Here is an 18,925-nt window from a genome sequence, read left to right on the forward strand (position 1 = left end):
AAATGTATGTGTGCCTTCTAGACATACGCACACATATGCTTAGAAATAGAATTTTTGAGTGGTAGAGCATGCCACTCAAAAACACTAATAGGTAAATATTTGTTGAATGAAATGAACTCTTTGTACATGTATATCTGTATTTGGAGCATTTCATGAAACTCAAAGGATTTCCTTTTTTCACCCTGTCTTCCATCCTGTTTTAAGAATGACGATTTAGAGTGCCTTTCCGTGAAAGAGACATATATTAGATGTGCATTTTTGTTACTCTTCTAATTCCCCTTTACCCCCTACCCACACATCTGATATGAGGAGAGCAGGTCATTCATCTGCCCACCAGCTTAATCTTTCTAAGCATAGGCCAATAAAATAAGTATTTCAGTAAGCTTCTGCAGCTCGTTGAATTCTAGGAGTTATATGACTTTCATGATAAACTTGTATTTTAGTTGTTTGACATGTGGTCTGATAGCATATAAAAATCTCCCAGGATTATGATTTCCTATTCACAGCTAAATTTATATGTATTTTACAAAACAAAGTTCTGAAAGATAAGAAATAAATAAATACCCAAGAGTTACTCTATAATGGTATAAGCTCATTTTTGTGAAAAGGAATAAAGGGAGTAAATTCATCATGTGTGTGTATGTGTGTACACATACATGTTTGTCGAAGTATAGAAATAGCTTTGCAAGGATTTACATCATTAGAGAGGGTGATATTCAGAGAAAATATATGGACTGTATTTATTGAATTAGTTAGAGTATGTGTTGCCCTTGCTTGGCAAACTTTTACTGTGAAAACCCAAATAGTATATATTTCAGGCTTTCCAGGCCATGAGGTCTAAGTTACAAATATTTAACTGGCATTGCAGTACCAAAGCAGCCATAAGACAGTATGTAAATAAGTAAGCATGGCTGTGTTCCAATAAGACTTCTATTTCCAAAAGCAGGTGGCAGGCCAGATTTGGCACATGGGGCCTATTTTGCCCAACTTAAATATGTAAAGATTAATGGTTACTAGTGAGAATTAATGGGGAATTTTAATATCTTGCCAGACATTTTCTCCTAAGTAAGCTTTGCTGGTCCTACTACATTTAGAAATTGGAGGAAAATATATTATTGCAAAACTGACCTGTGTAGTCTTATGTATTAAAATGTGTCTTAAACATATAAATAGATGTATACATGCAATAAAGACATTCAGATTTATACTTCATAGTTTTCCCATTGACATGTAAATACCCATGGAAAAGTTGTTTAACATAAAGAGCCAAAAATACCTTTTTGAAATGTTTTGAATAATTTAAATGAAACTTTGAAATTTTTGTGTTATGAATTCATACACTGTTCATATTCATAGGCTAAAAGTCTGGAATTAGTTCATGACCAAAAATATAAAACTATAAAGAAAATGTTTACACAGAAACGTATGTAATATGTGAAAATGATTATAGGAAATTTTTTTAGAATAGTCAAGGCTTAAGAACTTCTTAGAGTAATTTATTTCATATTTTGTTGAACCCTAACAGTAAAGTTTTGTAAGTAGATAAAAAGAAACTGTTTTTTGTGCAATTATCATCTGCTCTTTGTAGTTTAAACAATGCTCTCCTATTCCTCCTTCTTTATTTCTTTGCCTCATCCAGTTCTGGAAGTTGCAGTACTCAGTACAGAAGGACAGGTCCAAGACTTCAAATTTCCTCTGGGCATCAAAGGAGCAGGCAGCTCAATCCAGCTCTCTGCAAACACTGTCAAACAGAACAGCAGGAATGGTAAGACGGAACCGTCTTCTAAATCCTGTGGACAGGTTTTTTTTGTTCAGTTATACCTTTTCGTACTAAAATGCTGAGTATTTGACTCCTTATATAACAAATACCCCCTAACATTTAAAAGCAGGTTTAAAATAATGCTTTACTGTTTCCCAGTGAACTCAATCTAAATAAAGATTCCATAAGGACTTTTTCATTTTATTCTTATTTTAATATAATTTTTTTTTTTTTTTTAATAGTAGTAAACACAGTACCTGTAAAGTCATGAGACTGTTTGTATTTTTCTAGGACTTGCAAAGTTGGTATTCATCATTTACCGGAGCCTGGGACAGTTCCTCAGTACAGAAAACGCAACCATAAAACTGGGTGCTGACTTTATTGGTCGTAATAGCACCATTGCGGTGAATTCCCACGTCATTTCAGTTTCAATCAATAAAGAATCCAGCCGAGTATACTTGACAGATCCTGTGCTTTTCACCCTGCCACACATTGATGTAAGTTATGTATGTTAGTGAAGTAGTGGGAGGTTATAAAACCAGCGAGGAAGGAAGGCAAAGCTGACATGCTGGACATGGGGAGAGGGGGAATGGGGAGATGGCAGAGAGGAAGGAAGGATCTTTTCATTTGAATTTCAAATGTTGGACTAGGTCAAAGAGATAAGTTTATTTAAGTCTGTGAACATAAAATTAATTGAGGTTCAGTGATTATTAGAACTTACGTGTATTCTTAATGAAAGCTAATACAGTAATCAACAGGAAAATGTAAATGACTGTAATTTGTTTTAGAATGAAAATTAACTCTTGCCTTAGCAGCAGGATACCAGAGTGTTAACTGACAGGACTCTGGTTTTTTAGAGTGGCAGATCTTTTTTGGTTTTATTGATCATATTTGACAAAATTGTTATCAAGTACTGTGCTTTTAAAAATCTAGGATTGAAGAGACATGCCTTAGAGTACAAGTTGGTAGTTAAAGAATTACACTGTGTTGGAAGACTGAAGAATTTTGGCAGCTGTTATATGTAGAGTGAAAAGTGCCCACCGATAGCCCAGTGGATCTCCAGAAGGGGCAAAGAAAGATAAATTTGTGTGGTATTGATATTATTTCTGCTGCAGCTGATTTCGCTCTTTTAAGAACCTTAACGTTGCTCATGTGTCACTGAGAACAAAAATGAGCCCAGCGTGCGAAATGGATTTTAAAACACTTGGTTCTTATAGAATTTTCTTAGAACGAATTCATGGGTCTAATTACGTCAGAAAAGGAAAAGAAATGATTCTGTTGTACGATCAGAATATAAAATCATAAGATGGAAATTGTAATTGTGTAAAATGGGTCTTTGGTAATTTAGGGTACACTTTAGTGTTTCGGACTATAAAGCCCCTTTTAAGTTCGGTATCTGCCTTGTATAATGTAGTCTACAGTTTTGCTGATGAAAAACTTTATAGTCCGAAACATGCAAAGTTTAATCTAAATTACCTTTTACACATATTAAACAATTGCTATTGCCATCTTAGAGTGTAAAATCCTAATTTTATCTTGTCATTTTATTTCCCAGCCTGACAATTATTTCAATGCAAACTGCTCCTTCTGGAACTACTCAGAGAGAACCATGATGGGATATTGGTCTACCCAGGGCTGCAAGCTGGTTGACACTAATAAAACTCGTACAACGTGTGCATGCAGCCACCTAACCAATTTTGCAATTCTCATGGCCCACAGAGAAATTACAGTAAGTATTTGCACTTCTAATTAGTAGCAAAGAAAAACCTTAGAGATTCAAAACAGCTTGTTGACAATCCCTTCTTTGGGTGCTAATTGTAACTAAAAAGCAGAATAATGTGGACTTCTAATTGTTTGTACACTGGCCATGTATTTTAGGAAACCTTGGCACTATATTTCTTGTTCCATCTCAAAATCATGGGCTTTACAGACTTATTCTAAATTTTTCTCCTTTGGCAGAGATGGTTGGGGACTGAACAGCAATAGGTCATACGAAAGAGAGAGGGCTCTAAAGTTTAATACCCGCCTCATCATGAATGTTCAAATCTCATTTCACAACTTTTAAGTTTCCTAATCATTTTGCACACTGCAAAACTGCAGACTTTGAAAGGTCGGAATGGCTTCTGGAATGTTTCTTAGTGTATTCCTTTTTTTTTTTAAATTAAATTAATTGGGGTGACATTGGTTAATATGAACATATAGGTTTCAGGTGTGGGTTTCTTTGTTCAAAGATCTGTATATTGCTCTGTGTGCTCACCACCCAAAGTCATATCTTCTCCCATCACCATATATTAAGACCTTCTTCAGTTCCCCTCTGGCAACCACCACACCTTTGTTTGTATCCATGAGTTTCAGTTTTATATCCCACATATGAGTGAAATCATATGGTTCTTAGCTTTTTCTGCCTGACTTGACTCACTTAGCATAGTATTCTCAAGGGCCATCCACGTTGTTACGAATGGCAGTATTTCATCCCTTCCTTTGTCTAAGTAGTAGTCCATTGTGTGCATGTACCGCATCTTCTTTATCAGTCCTCTGTTGCAGGACACTTTGGTTGTTTCCATGTCTTGGCCACCGTGAATACTGTTTCAATGAGCATCGGGGGCATATATCTTTGCGAATACGTACATGTTTTGGAGTTTTTTGGGTATATACCCAGGAAGTATTCCTTTTTGTGATTAAGAAAATAATAGCCAGAAGATAAAAATATTTTAGCATGAAAGCTCTCAGATCTGTTGTGTACTCAACTCTTAGTATATAAATATAAAAACCCAAAGGGAAAGTTCACATTTAAAATTTGACTTGTATGTTAGCTGGGAAAGTCATTTAAATACCAAGTATTTTAAATCATAACTAAGTATATTTTCTATATGTTTATATAGGCAGTTATTTCAATTACTTTGAAATAATTGGGCTCTTGCATTACTTTCTAGTAGAATCTTACACTTTCATAGGTCATTCTTTGGATATAAAAGTTGATGATATTGATCTGTCCTATATGATCAAAATTTCTTTTTAGTATTAAGCCCTATTTGAACACACATGAATGTTCAGAGAGCTCAGTATTAACAGATGAGCTATCACATTTGAAAACTATCTCACCTTTAGTTGATGTAATGAGGAATATTAACGTTTCTTATCCGTTTTTATTTTCAGTACAAAGACGGAGTTCACGAATTACTCCTTAGAGTCATCACCTGGGTGGGAATTGTCATTTCCCTTGTTTGCCTGGCCATCTGCATTTTTACCTTCTGCTTCTTCCGTGGCCTACAGAGTGACCGTAATACAATTCACAAGAATCTTTGTATCAACCTTTTCATTGCTGAATTTATTTTTCTAATAGGCATTGATAAGACAGACTACAGGGTAAGTACCCCTTCAGTTTATTGACCTTGGATCTCTGAAAATTATTATGACAAGTGTGAATCCCCTCATATGCTGATACTAATATTTGACCTCGTAACAATCTAATTGACATGGCACAATTGAAGGATAATTTGTAGTAAATGAAAAGACAGCCCAGTCATTAAGTAAAGTTGTCATGAGTTCATTCATTTCTCATATTTAGGTACAGTTGCATTCTTGGGGGTTGTTACTAAGACACATAATTTGATTAGCAGAATGCTGGGGATACTGAAATGGAAAGATCCTGTTTTTACAATTTTAGTTTTCTCACATAGTTATTCTGATCAGTGATCATTTCTTCATATTCTGAGCACTTTATTTGTCATGAGATTTCCATGTTAGAAACAGAACTTAGTAATTTTTCACCCTGTATTCACCTGCACTGGGGTGAATGTAAGAATCCTCCACATATGACAGGAAAATAATGTTAGGTAATTAGAGCTGAGGTATGTGTCATCAAAGCAAATTTTTTAAATTCTGGTACATAAAAAAATAGAAATAATATATTTGGAAACAGCTGTTCTGCAGACTTAGGAAACAGATCATCTCCAAGTAGAATATTAAAGATTTAATAATGGATAATTCTAGAAGAGAAATTAAGATATGTTTTCTTATTCCTTGAAAAAAAATTTTTTATTTCACTACAAATAGTGATGTCTTATAGTGAAAAAATTTCTAGCACACCTGGCATTATACTATAAGCATTAAATTCTTCAAATTTGGCAGTATTTCCATTTTTGGGGGGGAAAAAAGAATTTTAAGAAAGCAGTGTTTAAATAACGATGTATTTTAGAGAGAGTAGTGAGCACCGGCGCAGGGACCCTCGGCTTTGGAGCGAGCCGTTTACATTCACCTGTTCTCCCTCGTTCTGTTTGTTCCCTTTTCTATAGATCGCATGCCCAATATTTGCAGGACTTCTACACTTTTTCTTTTTGGCTGCTTTTGCCTGGATGTGCTTAGAAGGTGTGCAGCTCTACCTAATGTTAGTTGAAGTTTTTGAAAGTGAATATTCAAGGAAGAAATATTACTATGTTGCGGGTTACTTGTTTCCTGCCACAGTGGTTGGAGTTTCAGCTGCTATCGACTATAACAGCTATGGAACAAAAAAAGCGTAAGTAATTGCAAGCGACCTGAGTGTTTTTCAAGTGAATAATTTTTTAAAGCCTGTTAGCTGTCAGTGAGGTTCCCTGACAGACTCAAATAGCCTCTGAAAGCTTTATTGGAAAGAGAATGGGCATGCCGTGCACAAATTACAATCAAGTCTTTTGTAATTTTCTGGGTTCAGAGGATCTGTACTCTGTGGAGGCAGATTCTAAATTACGGACTTACTTTTTAACACAAAAGATTGACCTGAAACAAATTGAAAAAGTAAATAACTTTTTGGCCTTTAGAAAGATATTAAGTAAAAATTCTTCTGAACTTAAAGCATCTGACAGGTTTAACTACTCAGTTTTAAGCTAATGCTTCATTAGCTCTCTTTGTGCAGTGGACCCTCTAGCTAACTCTCATTCTGAACTGAGACAGGAGCACATTCCTCCCCATATGTTTTACTTTGATAATATTTTATCAGGCAGTTTGAAAGGCTTAAAATAAGTCACTGTCTTTCATTTATAAAAATATAGATATTTATGGAAAGTGACAGAAGGTAGGACAGAGCCATGTTTCTAAGGATTTTATTTGCTGGAGGCATGAATTTGCCTTCTAATTCTGTTTATTTATTCCTTTGATAAAATTAGTTATATAAAGATTCTTTGGACTAAAGAAAGCTTTTTGACTGTACAGATGATGAAAGACAAATAAAAGAAATTCAGTGGGGATTCAGTGTTATATGAAAAATGAACCACTAAGTGAAATCTGTCTTAATAAGTTTATGCATCATTTACTCTAATACTGTAGGAGTCGATGCTTTGATTTTTTTTTCCTCTAGTATTCATCCATTCCCAGTTGAGGTATTATATTTATGCTGTGCAGTTTTGCAACAAACATAATGCAATCATTTTTTTGTCTGTTGTGTTTCATAGAGGTTAAGCACTTTAGCTCACATATAGATCGGAAGGGCAAAAATTGAAGACAACTTTAACATGATGAGATAATTTGGAATATTGAGTTTCAAGTTTTTCTTAGGAAAGTCGGAGGTCTTAAGAATTAGGGATTGGTGGGGAGAGTGACTGGGGAGGGGGAAGGAACGGGGGGAGCGGGTCATTGGGGAGAAAAGGGGACATCTGTAATACTTTAAACAAAAATAAAAATTAAAAAAAAAAGAATTAGGGATTGGGATGTGGTGGGATTTATTATTCCCTCATACGAACATAACTGCGTCTTTCTCAAATTTAAAAACTGAAATGAAAGCCAGTAGGTAAATAAATTACTACTTTTTAAGGCAAAGCCAACTCAAAATTAATAAAACTGTTCTTGTCCATGACAAATGAATTTTCAAAGGCAAATACAAAGATAGTTTTGTTCATTAGATTTTTGAATTTCAGTTTTCCTTGTGATGTTGAGGGTCCATTGAAGCTACTTAATACATCTTCTTTTCTTTTCATAATAGTTGCTGGCTTCAAGTTGATAACTATTTTATATGGAGTTTCATTGGACCTGTTTCTTTCATTATTCTGGTAAGCAGACTATTTTCCCTTCATTTCTAGCTTGCTGCTTTAGCAGTGCTATTGAAAAGGGGATAATTTGTTTTATTGTAATTAGTACTGTTTCTGAAATCCTCTCTCCTCTAAAAAGTACTTTTTCTCATTTCTAATTTAGTTTGATAAAAATGTCATGTCATAATGTTTGAAAATCTATTCATATATAAACCATGTTAAGATTGCATGATGTGAAATGAATTTGATAATTAGAAGGGAATAACTGATATGTGTAGCGTATATTGTTTTTGAGTAGTGGAGTGTTTTTACGAAGAGTTTTAATTCAGGAAGTTCTGTCTCCAAAATCTATAATATTAGTGGTATACCAAGTTTGTATGGCATTTATGAATTAAATGAATGTTTTATGGAAGTGAAAGAACATTAACTTAATATTTATTATCTTAATTTTCACACAGTAATTTAGTACTTTTAAATGTCCATACCCTAAGTTCTTTTAAGGATAGATTTTTTGTGTGTGTGATTTTTTTTTTTTTCCATTACAGTTTGCATTCAACATTATTTTGTATTAGTTTGAGAGAACAGACTGTTGGTTGCCAGAGAGGAGGGGCTTTGGGGATGAAAAAGGTGAAGGGATTAAGAAGTACAGATGGGTAGTAACAAAGTAGTCATGGGGATGTAAAGTACAGCAGAAGGAATATAGTCAATCATATTGTAATAACTTTGTATGGTGCCAGGTGGGTACTTGAAATATCGAGGGGACCACTTTGTAAACTATATGGTGGTCAAAAAGATATTTTAAGCTTAGATTAATGAGTGAATAATAAATCCATTTTAGGTCCATTAGAAATAAAGTTAGTTTTCTAAGACTTAAAATACCAGCTAGCTTTTATTTTAAAATAAATTTGATATAAGTATATTGACGTTAGGTATTTTTTAAACTTCTTACGTTAGTGTTAGTCAAATATTTGAAATATAGTTGAAACAAAAAAATGTGGCTGCTAAGATACTTGGATTTCTGTATTTAAAACTTTTCACTAATCATAGCATCGTTAGAAATAGGTGTTATTGACCGTTACAACATTGAAAAGGAAACATGAACAAGTTTAGATATTGCCTACATCTTTTGATTACAGGTTAACCCTTCTTTTTCTTTTAAAAGTGACACAAATGAACCTATTAGGATATTTCTCTGGTTAACTTGCATTTCATAAAATTGAGAAAAATTTTTAGTAGTTCAAGGAAATATAAAACTACTTTAAGTATATGCACATTTGTCACTAAAATGAATTTTTTACACAGTTATTCAAAGCAAAATGAAAATTTGAGGTGAATGCCTGTATGAATCACACCAGCAAAGTGGATTTCTCATTGGAATTATTCAATCCAGATGATTGCCCCAGTTTTTGTCCTTGGTTTACTGATGTTAACACTGCCTAAACCTATCTCGAATTATAAAACAAATAGCTCACATGAAGGGATACGGTCCTTAAAGACTCAAGCTTCTTTTTCCCCCCTCAGCCCTTGACCAAGCTTACGGATATGTTGAAAATTGTGAAGACCCTTTTAAGGATATTGGTTCTATATGTGTTTACTTCTTTTGTACTGCAGCTTTGTTTATTTTCCGTCTCTAAGGATAAACACTGACTTTAGAGTACTAAAAAACATTTCACGTGGCAGAAGCAGTGAATGTTCACATATACTTATTTTCCAGCAAGAAAAGAGGGAAAGGACATTTTATTACATTGCCCATTTACAGTGTCATTATTATCGCCTACCAAATCATCTAAGTTGAGATGTGAAGGGCTTTGGGGAGCAGTGTTCCCAACTTAAAACAAAACAAAACAGCAGGTAGCAATCACAGTTAAAGATGCTGAGAGTAATTCTTCTCTCGCAATTGCTTTGCCCTCTAACCGTCCCAGCGCAGACACAGAGTGAAATAGAGTGTAGAACATTGTCTTGCGTGTCTCCTGAATTGAGATACAATAGGATGGTAGAATACATGTTTGTTGAATAATAATATATTTACCTGCATTTATTTTTCTGGTAATACAGGACTTTTAAAGGGTAGCTCAGACACAAATCTTAATAATATAAATTATATAGTATCCTCTACGCTTTTATGGAGTACTCTTATAACAAATGTTTCATTTCCAAATTTTCTGAATTGAATCTGTTAAAGCTTAGTAATATTAAATAAGTGTACATCTTTAATAATGTTCTATGAAGAAAAATAACATGCTATGGAAGATGAAACTTCCCACTTCTGCGTTTCTATTGAATGTCTCGCCTACGGGCCACTAGAGTTATTATATCTATGAGAAGAGTGCTTGTAAGTAATGAGCAGTGGGAAACCATTAGTATGCCTGAAATGGTTTAATGAAAGCTTGGATCATGACACCTCAGGAGCTATTCTTATCATTTGGACAGCTCCATCTGCATCGTTAATAATTAATTCAGTTCAGTAAGAGTTCAGCTCACACACTCATTTAGAAGTCTTCTTCAGAGAACACCTCTCTGGCTGCTCGTCCCTGGGAGAAATCGGTTTCTGCTTGGCTAACAGCAAAGATCTGGAGATACAAGTGCAGTTTTAGAGTTGCATTTGCCAGGCAGCAAAAGCTCCAGGGAGGGCAGAAAGGGTCAGAACATGTGCAGTTCAGTTGGGTTACTTCAGAGTGGTGTTCCTGTTCTTCTGTCTTATCGTGTCCATGTCAGCACTGCAAGCTGTGGAATGAATTTTAAGCTGCTAAGCTCAGGCGGATGTGATTCAGTTGAGCAGGTTGATGACTGTGTAACACAAACTGTGCATTCCTGTAATCCGTGGACCCTTTTTCTGTTTTTAAATTTCTCATGTCATCAGTATGGGTGGTGATGAGCTGTGCATATCATTAAGTAGTGATTCATTTTATTGGCAAACTATGCTGGAGGGTTATTTAAACGATAATTTATACAATTGTTATTTTGTGATAGGTAAAAGTGTCATTTGTCATTGGAAGAGAAAGAATCCCCCCATTTTGGGATTTACTATGTTTTAGCTAAATAGGAAAAGATTTTTTCCTTCTGAATTTGCTGTCAGTCTTTTACACAGAATTCTGTTGAGATGCCTATATACCTGTTTACCTGTGTACACACATGCATGTGCAAGCACACGTATACACACGTACACGTACAGGGTGGAGCTGAAATGTGATTAATTCCTGGATGAGTTGCCTCATCTCCAAAATTGATCACCAGTATGGGCTTTTAGGCCGGCGAGTTGACATACAGCATGTAACACAGCCCTGCCAGCCTGTGAATCGTTGAACGATGCCATGTACCCACCAGGGTTAGACAAATCTTTGTGTACATAGCTGCAACTCTGTCTTTCTCCTTTCTCACTGGTACATAACACCTTTCAACCTATCCCAAGATACTGTGTTTTAGACTCCGTAGTGTTTATGCCGGAGAGGAAAGACAAAGAATGAGGGCCAAAGGGGGCTGTGTTGGAATTGGAGGGAGACGAGCAACACTCGGACAGTGGGGACAGCCCCTCCTCCTTGTCTTGTGGCCCACCTCCGGTGAGAAATGGGAAGATTTCGTGTTTGTTGGTTGTGATTTATCTTTTCAATGCGTGCCAAATGCAGGAAAATAAATTGGAAGAAATAAAACTGAGAGAAAAAAGAGATCACGTACTCCAACCAAAAGAAAAAAACAGAAGCACGGCAGTGTGTGGCTGGAAAGGGCCATTTATGTCATGGGAAAAGTGCAAAGAAGGAAGAGCTCACAGTTGCATCCAGTACTTTATTTGAAATTAAATGCTTTCAGTCTTCAAGTGACTATTTGGGATGATAGATTTGATCCAAGATGTTTCTATTTGCCTGTTTGTTTTGATTTTCAGTTGTATTTTAAGAGAGCAAGAAAGGAGTAGAGGAGAGAAGGGAAACATATCTGTTGAAGTATTTTACTCTACAAAATCATGATTCTTATTAGAGTATATTATCTCCAGAAAAGATCATAGAACAATATTTATTCTCTGAAAATAAAAATTGGCATTTTTAAAGCATTGGAAAAAAATGAAAGAACACATTTAAAAGTTTATTTACATTTCAGTATATGCTCTAATTCCAGAAAATATTTCACTGTCATATGTGTTGATAGTAACATATTAAAGTATCCAATACCTAAATGATATTTATTTTTTTATTTGTCATGAAGGTTTTTTTAAATGTAGAGTTGGAGAAAAGCATCTTAGCTTTTTTTGCCACCTTATGTTATGATTTTCAATATGTTATGCAGGCTTTTTTTCATAATTACTTTGACTTGGTGGTATTTCTTCCTACTAAAGATACCATTGCCTCTCCACTTGTCTAACTTCAAGTCATATTTCAAAGGCTAAATTGGTGTTGGATTTAACTGTACATTTCGTGGGATCTAAATATTAGTGGATCGTCTATAATTTAATTTCAGTTCTTTGAATTGGAGAATTCACAGACACTTCTGAAAGCATCTGAGTCAAATATCCTTCAGTGATTTTATGATTTTATTTCTATTATTTTTAGTTGGCTTTAAAGAGACTCACTTTTTAAATGTCCCTTAGAAACATTTGATATTAAATACTTTAGAAACTATAGCCCCTATTTTTGCACTCAGCTTTTATGGCTCTGTGTGATATTTAGTTACGTGAGTTTAAGACAAACAGGTTTGAGAAAACGCAGCTGGTAAGCATACAGTTTGGCTAGTGGGAGTGAAAGTGTATGGGCATTTTAGCTGTTTGCTGGTGATGGGATGGTAGTGTTCTACAAAGGAAATTGAGAATTAGTTATTTTGGCAAGTCCATCAGGTGGAAGTCATTTGACAAGCACACCTCATGTTATTTAGGATTTCTCTGAGGCTGTATTTTATACAGTCATTACTTTACTATTTATCTTCAACTAATTCACCATAGGAGTGATTTATAAATTGGATTACTCTTTATAGAAGTGGAACACTTTTTAAAATATAAAACTACTATATCTCTGTTTTGTTTGAAGGCTAATTTTTTCTCCCAGAATAAATTGCTTCATTTTATTTGGAGAGACTGTGTACTGTGGAGCCAGACCACAAGTATACTAAATCTCAGCACTGACATTATAGTAGCTAAGGAATCTTTGGCAAGAAACTTAACATCACAGATTTGCAAAATGGCTATTTAGTTATATTTTAAAAGAACAAGAAAGGAAATAGAAGGGGGGGGGGGGAGTGCTGCCTGCTAACTAACCTCCAGAAATAAGATTATAGGTTGTTGGTTTTTCCCCCCTTTTAATTTTCAGAACTTTATGTATTGTGAATGCATTACATTTGTTACTAGGGGAAAAAAGCCACACACACACATAATGTTAACCTCAGTAGGGTAAAAGGAGAGAGGGGAAAATGCAGCTAACAGTCGATATTTTTTAGGATTAAATGAGATATGTTTTCTGTGGCACCTTCTACTTGGTTAGTTCTCAGTCTTAACAAGATGAAAATGTCTTTGTATGATACTTAGCTTCAATTCTACTTTTATGTAGTAGAATTTATTTTTATTGAATACGTGTCACTGATTTTTACCTGATTTTTTTCATTGAAAAATGTTTGGATGGGTTCACCCCCAAGATTTCACATTTTCTACTCATTTTCTTTTCATAGCGTAATACTTTATATATCCACATTTTTTTTCACATTCATGTTTTTTATTTTCTTATAGCTTATACATTGTAGTGGAAAATAACTTTTTTCTTCCTGGAATATACTACTACTATTACTACTATTATTTTGTTCCTTAAGGGATAATTAATATGCTTAGAAAATAATGAACACCAAATTGAGACTCTATATGCTTCAGGAAATTGTTCAAGAAAAACTAGGTCCAGAAGTTTTGGGGGATAAAAAAAAAAACACTTCATTAGGACATTCAAAAATGAGGGTCAGGAAGTTCAAAGGATTTTAACTCTGAATCTATAAAGCGGCCTTTCTTACCTAAGGGTTGTAGTCACTTTGTTTACGTGGGTTTTGGTTTGTTTTTAGGATATTTAGAGTTCTTGTTTTCAACCATTCCTTACGTTTAAGGCTTACTGTAGCATAAAATAAAAAATAAAAGCACTGTTGCTTTTGTCTTTTAAAAAAATTAGAGATACACTGTGTCATATTTTAAAAAATAAATAAATCTAATATTTACTGTACTGCCAGAAAGATATCTCTAATTTCTCAGAGGCAGAAATTGTCTTATCCACAATACAATAAGCACATTCTTGCGTGGGGCAGTCAAGTCAGTAAATACTTGTTGAATAAAATGTATCACAGTGTAATATCCCTGAAAGTGTAAGCATTTATTTATATTGTGACCAACTGGGAAAATACTCAGAATGTAAAACTAAAAAAGTGTTTCTACAAATGTATTTGCTTTTTCTCTATACAAGTATTTTAGGAAATTCATTTTAAGTACCATTTTAAACAGAGAGCTTCTTTTGTCCTCAAGTAATTAACACAGAACACTATCTGCCAACACTTGCAAATTGTGCCTATTAGCCTCATTTCATCCCTTAAGAAGAAATTCTACATCTAAGAGAAAATAAGGCACAGTGAACAGAAGGACTGAAAAACAGCTTGGGGTCTTTGCTGTGTCCCCTAAACTCGTTAGGAATGACTTGGAAATTTTATTTATTGTCCTATATCATTTTTCCTAATATAAAATTAGAAGTAGGGACATATGGTTAAAATATGTCCTCATTTTGTCATATGGTATTGTGACTTAGTAAAAAGGATCATTTTATTGTAACAAAGTTAAGCCGATTATTATCTACCACCAAGAAATTGCTTTCCTCCCACATTTAGTGGGTCTTTTCCTGAATATACCATTTGGGCTTGCACTGTCTTTTAAGTCATATAAAGCTCACAAAATCTTGTTTTTCCTTTTTAAAAGTGATAATCTGAACTAAATAAAATGTCAAAAAGCCAGGAACAATCTAGTTTAGTTCTACTTTTACAGTGTAAAAATGGAACGGCCTTCCCTCCGTCCAACATTCTGCCAGGTGACTGTAGAAGCAAATACAAATTACAAACCTTGACCTCTCCTCGATCAAAACCCACCTCCTTTCTTCTGAGTTCACTCATGTTCATCTCCCAAACCTTCCTTCCGTGCCAGGCTTCATCTTCCCCAGTTTGCTTTTGTTACCACCTCATTTTTTTGCACGGCTGAATGTTTTAGAGGGACTCAAAGAGCCTTTTTCAGAAGTTACCTATTCCCATATAATACAGAGACTAGGAAAAAAGAACTGATGGCTTTTAATAGGTAAATAGCAAGTATATATGTATATGTATTTAAGTTTATCTTACTTTAAATAGCTAACCTTTTTCATATATTTTATTACATTTAATCCTCACAATTACCTTACAAATAGATTGTGCAAATGTTATTACTGTCATGTAATCAGCCAACATCAAAAGCTAAACGCTCAGCTAAGTCTTAGGGTCTCATACGCAGCAATCCTTCCATTATAAGCTACGTGATATAAATGCCTTTTCTAAGGAATTTACTTCACTGTTTGCATTAGATGGTTTTTAGGCCCTGGAGTACCTCTAGCTAAAGAAACTAATTTAGGTATCTAATTTATTTAATCATCACCACATGATACTGTTTTAATGAGGTTGCAATTCCATGTCAAATGATCTATTAAAAAATCGATCATACATAGCTAGAGTATTTTATTATTTAGACTTAACTGGATCATTACATATGTAAACTAAAATGGAATCATTGTCTACTATATACTTATGTCATTGATATTTCACTGCATTAACTCACCAAATAAATTTGCAGAATCTTATTTTTTATTCTTTGGTTGTAGTGATCTAATTCTTTTTTTTTTTTTTTTTTTTTAACTTGTTTTAACAGCTAAATATTATCTTCCTGGTGATCACGTTGTGCAAAATGGTGAAGCATTCAAACACCCTGAAACCCGACTCGAGCAGGTTGGAAAACATTAAGTAAGTGTGTTGTATGTTAGTTTTAGTGCTTGACAAACTAAGTGAAAGATACTCTCCACAGGGAATACATGAGTACCTTCTATCAACTGTAGAAATTATTCAGAATGAGGTTTTATCATACAAGGTTGAGTCTCACTGTGACCATGTCACAGACATTGGTCAAAAATTAGATACTAATTTCTGTCTTGATCTAGAGCCAAGAAATTGTTTCAGTAGCTTTGTGGAAATTCCATATCATTGTAGCCGTCTCATTTGAATTTAAAGTGCAGTTCAGAATGATGTTCCTGTTTGCATGGCTGATAAGATTATATTCGGTTTGTTTTTGTTAAATGACTTTTTTGATTTAAGGATCCTGAGCAGTTTCTAATCTTGCTTTCTTAAGAGAATACACTCTATTACTGTTGTTAACTTGGAGATTATCTGTTGTTTTTATGATAATTAAATAAATGTTTAGCGTATTTCAATGCCAAATAAAAACTGCAATGTACTATCAGTGGAAAAGCACTATCCAGTTAGCAAAAAAATTGATAGCTGTTGACTCCTGAGTCATCTTATGGAAGCATTGCCAGTTATTTTTTAAGTACGAGCCTTAATTTAAATTTTGATGAGATATTATACCAGTTGGGTATAATGGGATTGCAAAAAAATATATATTATTTTAAATGTAAAAAAATGGCAGATCTATAGTAAGGGTAATTTTTAAAAAATTAGATGTTTTAGATAGGTTAGTCCAGCCTCATTGCATGTTGCATGGTAAGGGAGAGAGCTAATCTTTAGCATCTCTCTTTTCTCCCCTTTCCTCTTTCTGTCGTCTCATCTACACCAGTAATTACCGTGTTTGTGATGGCTACTATAATACGGACTTGCCTGGGTAAGGTAGAACCCTACATTAACAAATTTACGGCATGATTTATATTTTTACATATCTGTCAGTGTCATGAATTGCCCTTAATTCTTATAATTATTTTGGAATATCTAATTTGCTACAGTATTTTAAAACTATAATATGCCTTTATTTTTTTGATTGCTTGCCTCTGCATTTTGACTTTCTTAATTTTGACTAATTTATAAAATATATAAATGCTTTCTTATTACTTTCTATTTTAATTCTGCCTAATAATTTTGTTTCTCTTTTCTGCTTATAATGCTTTCTAGCTATGAAGATAATAAGCCATTTATCAAGTAAGATCATTAGTTAGACATGGAATGCACCGACTTTAAACCCTTCTCATTCCGTCCTATTTTCTGCAGTTTTTTTCTCCTTAAGCTGTTCATGATGAAATCTCTCCAAAATTATTTTATTTTCAAGTTGTTCTCATGGTTTTTTTTCGTCCCATTTCAGCTAGGCTTCTTCATGCTTTAGTTATAAAACCGTAGGTTCACCTCAGATTAGTTTTTCAGAATCTGAAGTCTAGGAGCCGATTATCTGCCATTTAACCTTTCTGTATGTGTCACATTGTTCGGTGTCATGGGTGTCCCACAGAAATAAAAATACAGGAGTAAACTAATGAAGGACTCCTAATTTCTTATACCAAAATGCACATAAAAGGCAATAAAGTCCTGAGGGATGTTTTTGCACCTGTACTTTCATGTAGTTTTGATGCCTTGTTTATTCTGGAGTAAAAAAAGGTCATACCTGCCGTTGCTGTTTTCCCTGGAGGCTGCAGTCCCAAACGCTGTCATTCTTCCTTGAATCAGTGAGAGGTTAAAGCCAAAACGCTGTTGAATCTGAATGTGAACATAGAGAAAGTCAACTGCTACTACTGACCCGTTCATATTAAGTGTGATGTGCGCCGTGCCCTCGCTGACCCTGTGAACAGGACTCCCTTTACTTTTTCAGGTCCTGGGTGCTCGGCGCGTTCGCTCTCCTGTGTCTCCTCGGCCTCACCTGGTCGTTCGGGCTGCTGTTCGTCAACGAGGACACTGTGGTCATGGCCTATCTCTTCACCGTGTGCAACGCCTTCCAGGGCTTGTTCATTTTCATCTTCCACTGCGCCCTCCAGAAGAAAGTAGGTGGCCTCCCCGCCGGCTCGGCTGGCTGGCTCTTTCATTGGAAATGATAGATACAGTAGAGAAGATGCTAAGTTACAACCGGCACATTACTCAATACCGTTATATGTTTAATCCTAAATTAATTGTCGTGCGTGCCTGGAAATTCAGGCTTCACCTGTAAAAGATGTCAGCCATCAGTTTTTGGATCTCTATTTGGGACTGTTATAAACTAGATATTTACGTTAAGATGTCTTCTTTGCTAGTGCGGTTTATAAAAATGCTTTATGGAAAGGGTATACAAGATAAAGAAAGGGTTAAATTATCTTGTTCTTTGCTCGAGGAAGAGAATGCAGTGGTCCAAAGTGAAATTTAGTAAAAGGATAAGTGCCCTTCATTTAAAAGCACTCTCCATACAAAAATTTAACATTTATGTTGCCTTTCGAGTAATTTTAATGGGACTAAAATTTAGTAATTGAATATCTCACATTTTATTATTGAGTTCCGATTTTTATATTAAGTGGTGTAAGCAGAAATGATTCAAAAATTAATGTTTGTTTGGAGATGAAATACGTCCATCTGTTGTAAGAAGATATAAACCTACGAATAGTTTAGCACCATTTAAGTTTAAAATTTCCAAGCGTTCCACTAGGTACCATCTTTTCCCTGTCTGCATATCCAGTGCAGTCTTTTTATTCTGTCATTACTAGTTGGTCACTTAAATTGAACAGAGAAATAGAATTGCAAAAGTGAAAACTATTATGTTTTCAGTCCTGACAAGATGATAGTGTTGTTACTTCCATCAGTTTTGAATAAGCTATAATTTTGAGATAATAACAGTGGAATATGCAGTACTGACAGGTAATGTACATTCACAGCAATATAGGCATTAGGCAGCACCAACACCGGAGAGTATTATTTGGATAAAATACCATTTTGATTGCCATTGTCTTGATTATAGAGCATTTCAGAGCAGTTAGTAGCCATTAAATGTGCACACAGTTTTTGTAAGGTATCATGGGTTATTTAATAACATTGAATTTTAAATTTCTAAACATTATTCAGGTATAACCTTTGTAATTACTTTGGTTTTTATATATTTCTTACTTTATAAATGAGCATTTTGTATACATGCCTATGATCACATTCATAATTTCTGCCAAATTATTTTGAGATAAAGCCTAAACATAGCCATTAT

General features: G+C 34.5%; 1 protein-coding gene across 15 annotated transcripts in view; it reads left to right on the plus strand.

Annotated features, from left to right (window-relative positions):
- The window catches only part of ADGRL2 (adhesion G protein-coupled receptor L2), a 489,292-nt gene that overhangs the window by 458,785 nt on the left and 11,582 nt on the right, over nucleotides 1–18,925 (plus strand). For all 15 annotated transcript variants that reach the window (XM_016220628.2, XM_087820544.1, XM_087820546.1 and 12 more), the window contains 8 exons: nucleotides 1,640–1,765; nucleotides 2,051–2,256; nucleotides 3,315–3,488; nucleotides 4,916–5,125; nucleotides 6,055–6,275; nucleotides 7,713–7,779; nucleotides 15,647–15,738; nucleotides 17,579–17,747. In XM_016220628.2, the coding sequence (XP_016076114.2) occupies nucleotides 1,640–1,765; nucleotides 2,051–2,256; nucleotides 3,315–3,488; nucleotides 4,916–5,125; nucleotides 6,055–6,275; nucleotides 7,713–7,779; nucleotides 15,647–15,738; nucleotides 17,579–17,747 (1,265 nt within the window). The remainder of the gene's footprint in view (nucleotides 1–1,639; nucleotides 1,766–2,050; nucleotides 2,257–3,314; nucleotides 3,489–4,915; nucleotides 5,126–6,054; nucleotides 6,276–7,712; nucleotides 7,780–15,646; nucleotides 15,739–17,578; nucleotides 17,748–18,925) is intronic.

This window comes from Miniopterus natalensis, chromosome 9 (genome assembly GCF_054644295.1).
Source record: "Miniopterus natalensis isolate mMinNat1 chromosome 9, mMinNat1.hap1, whole genome shotgun sequence".
NCBI classification, from domain to species: Eukaryota; Metazoa; Chordata; class Mammalia; order Chiroptera; family Miniopteridae; genus Miniopterus; species Miniopterus natalensis.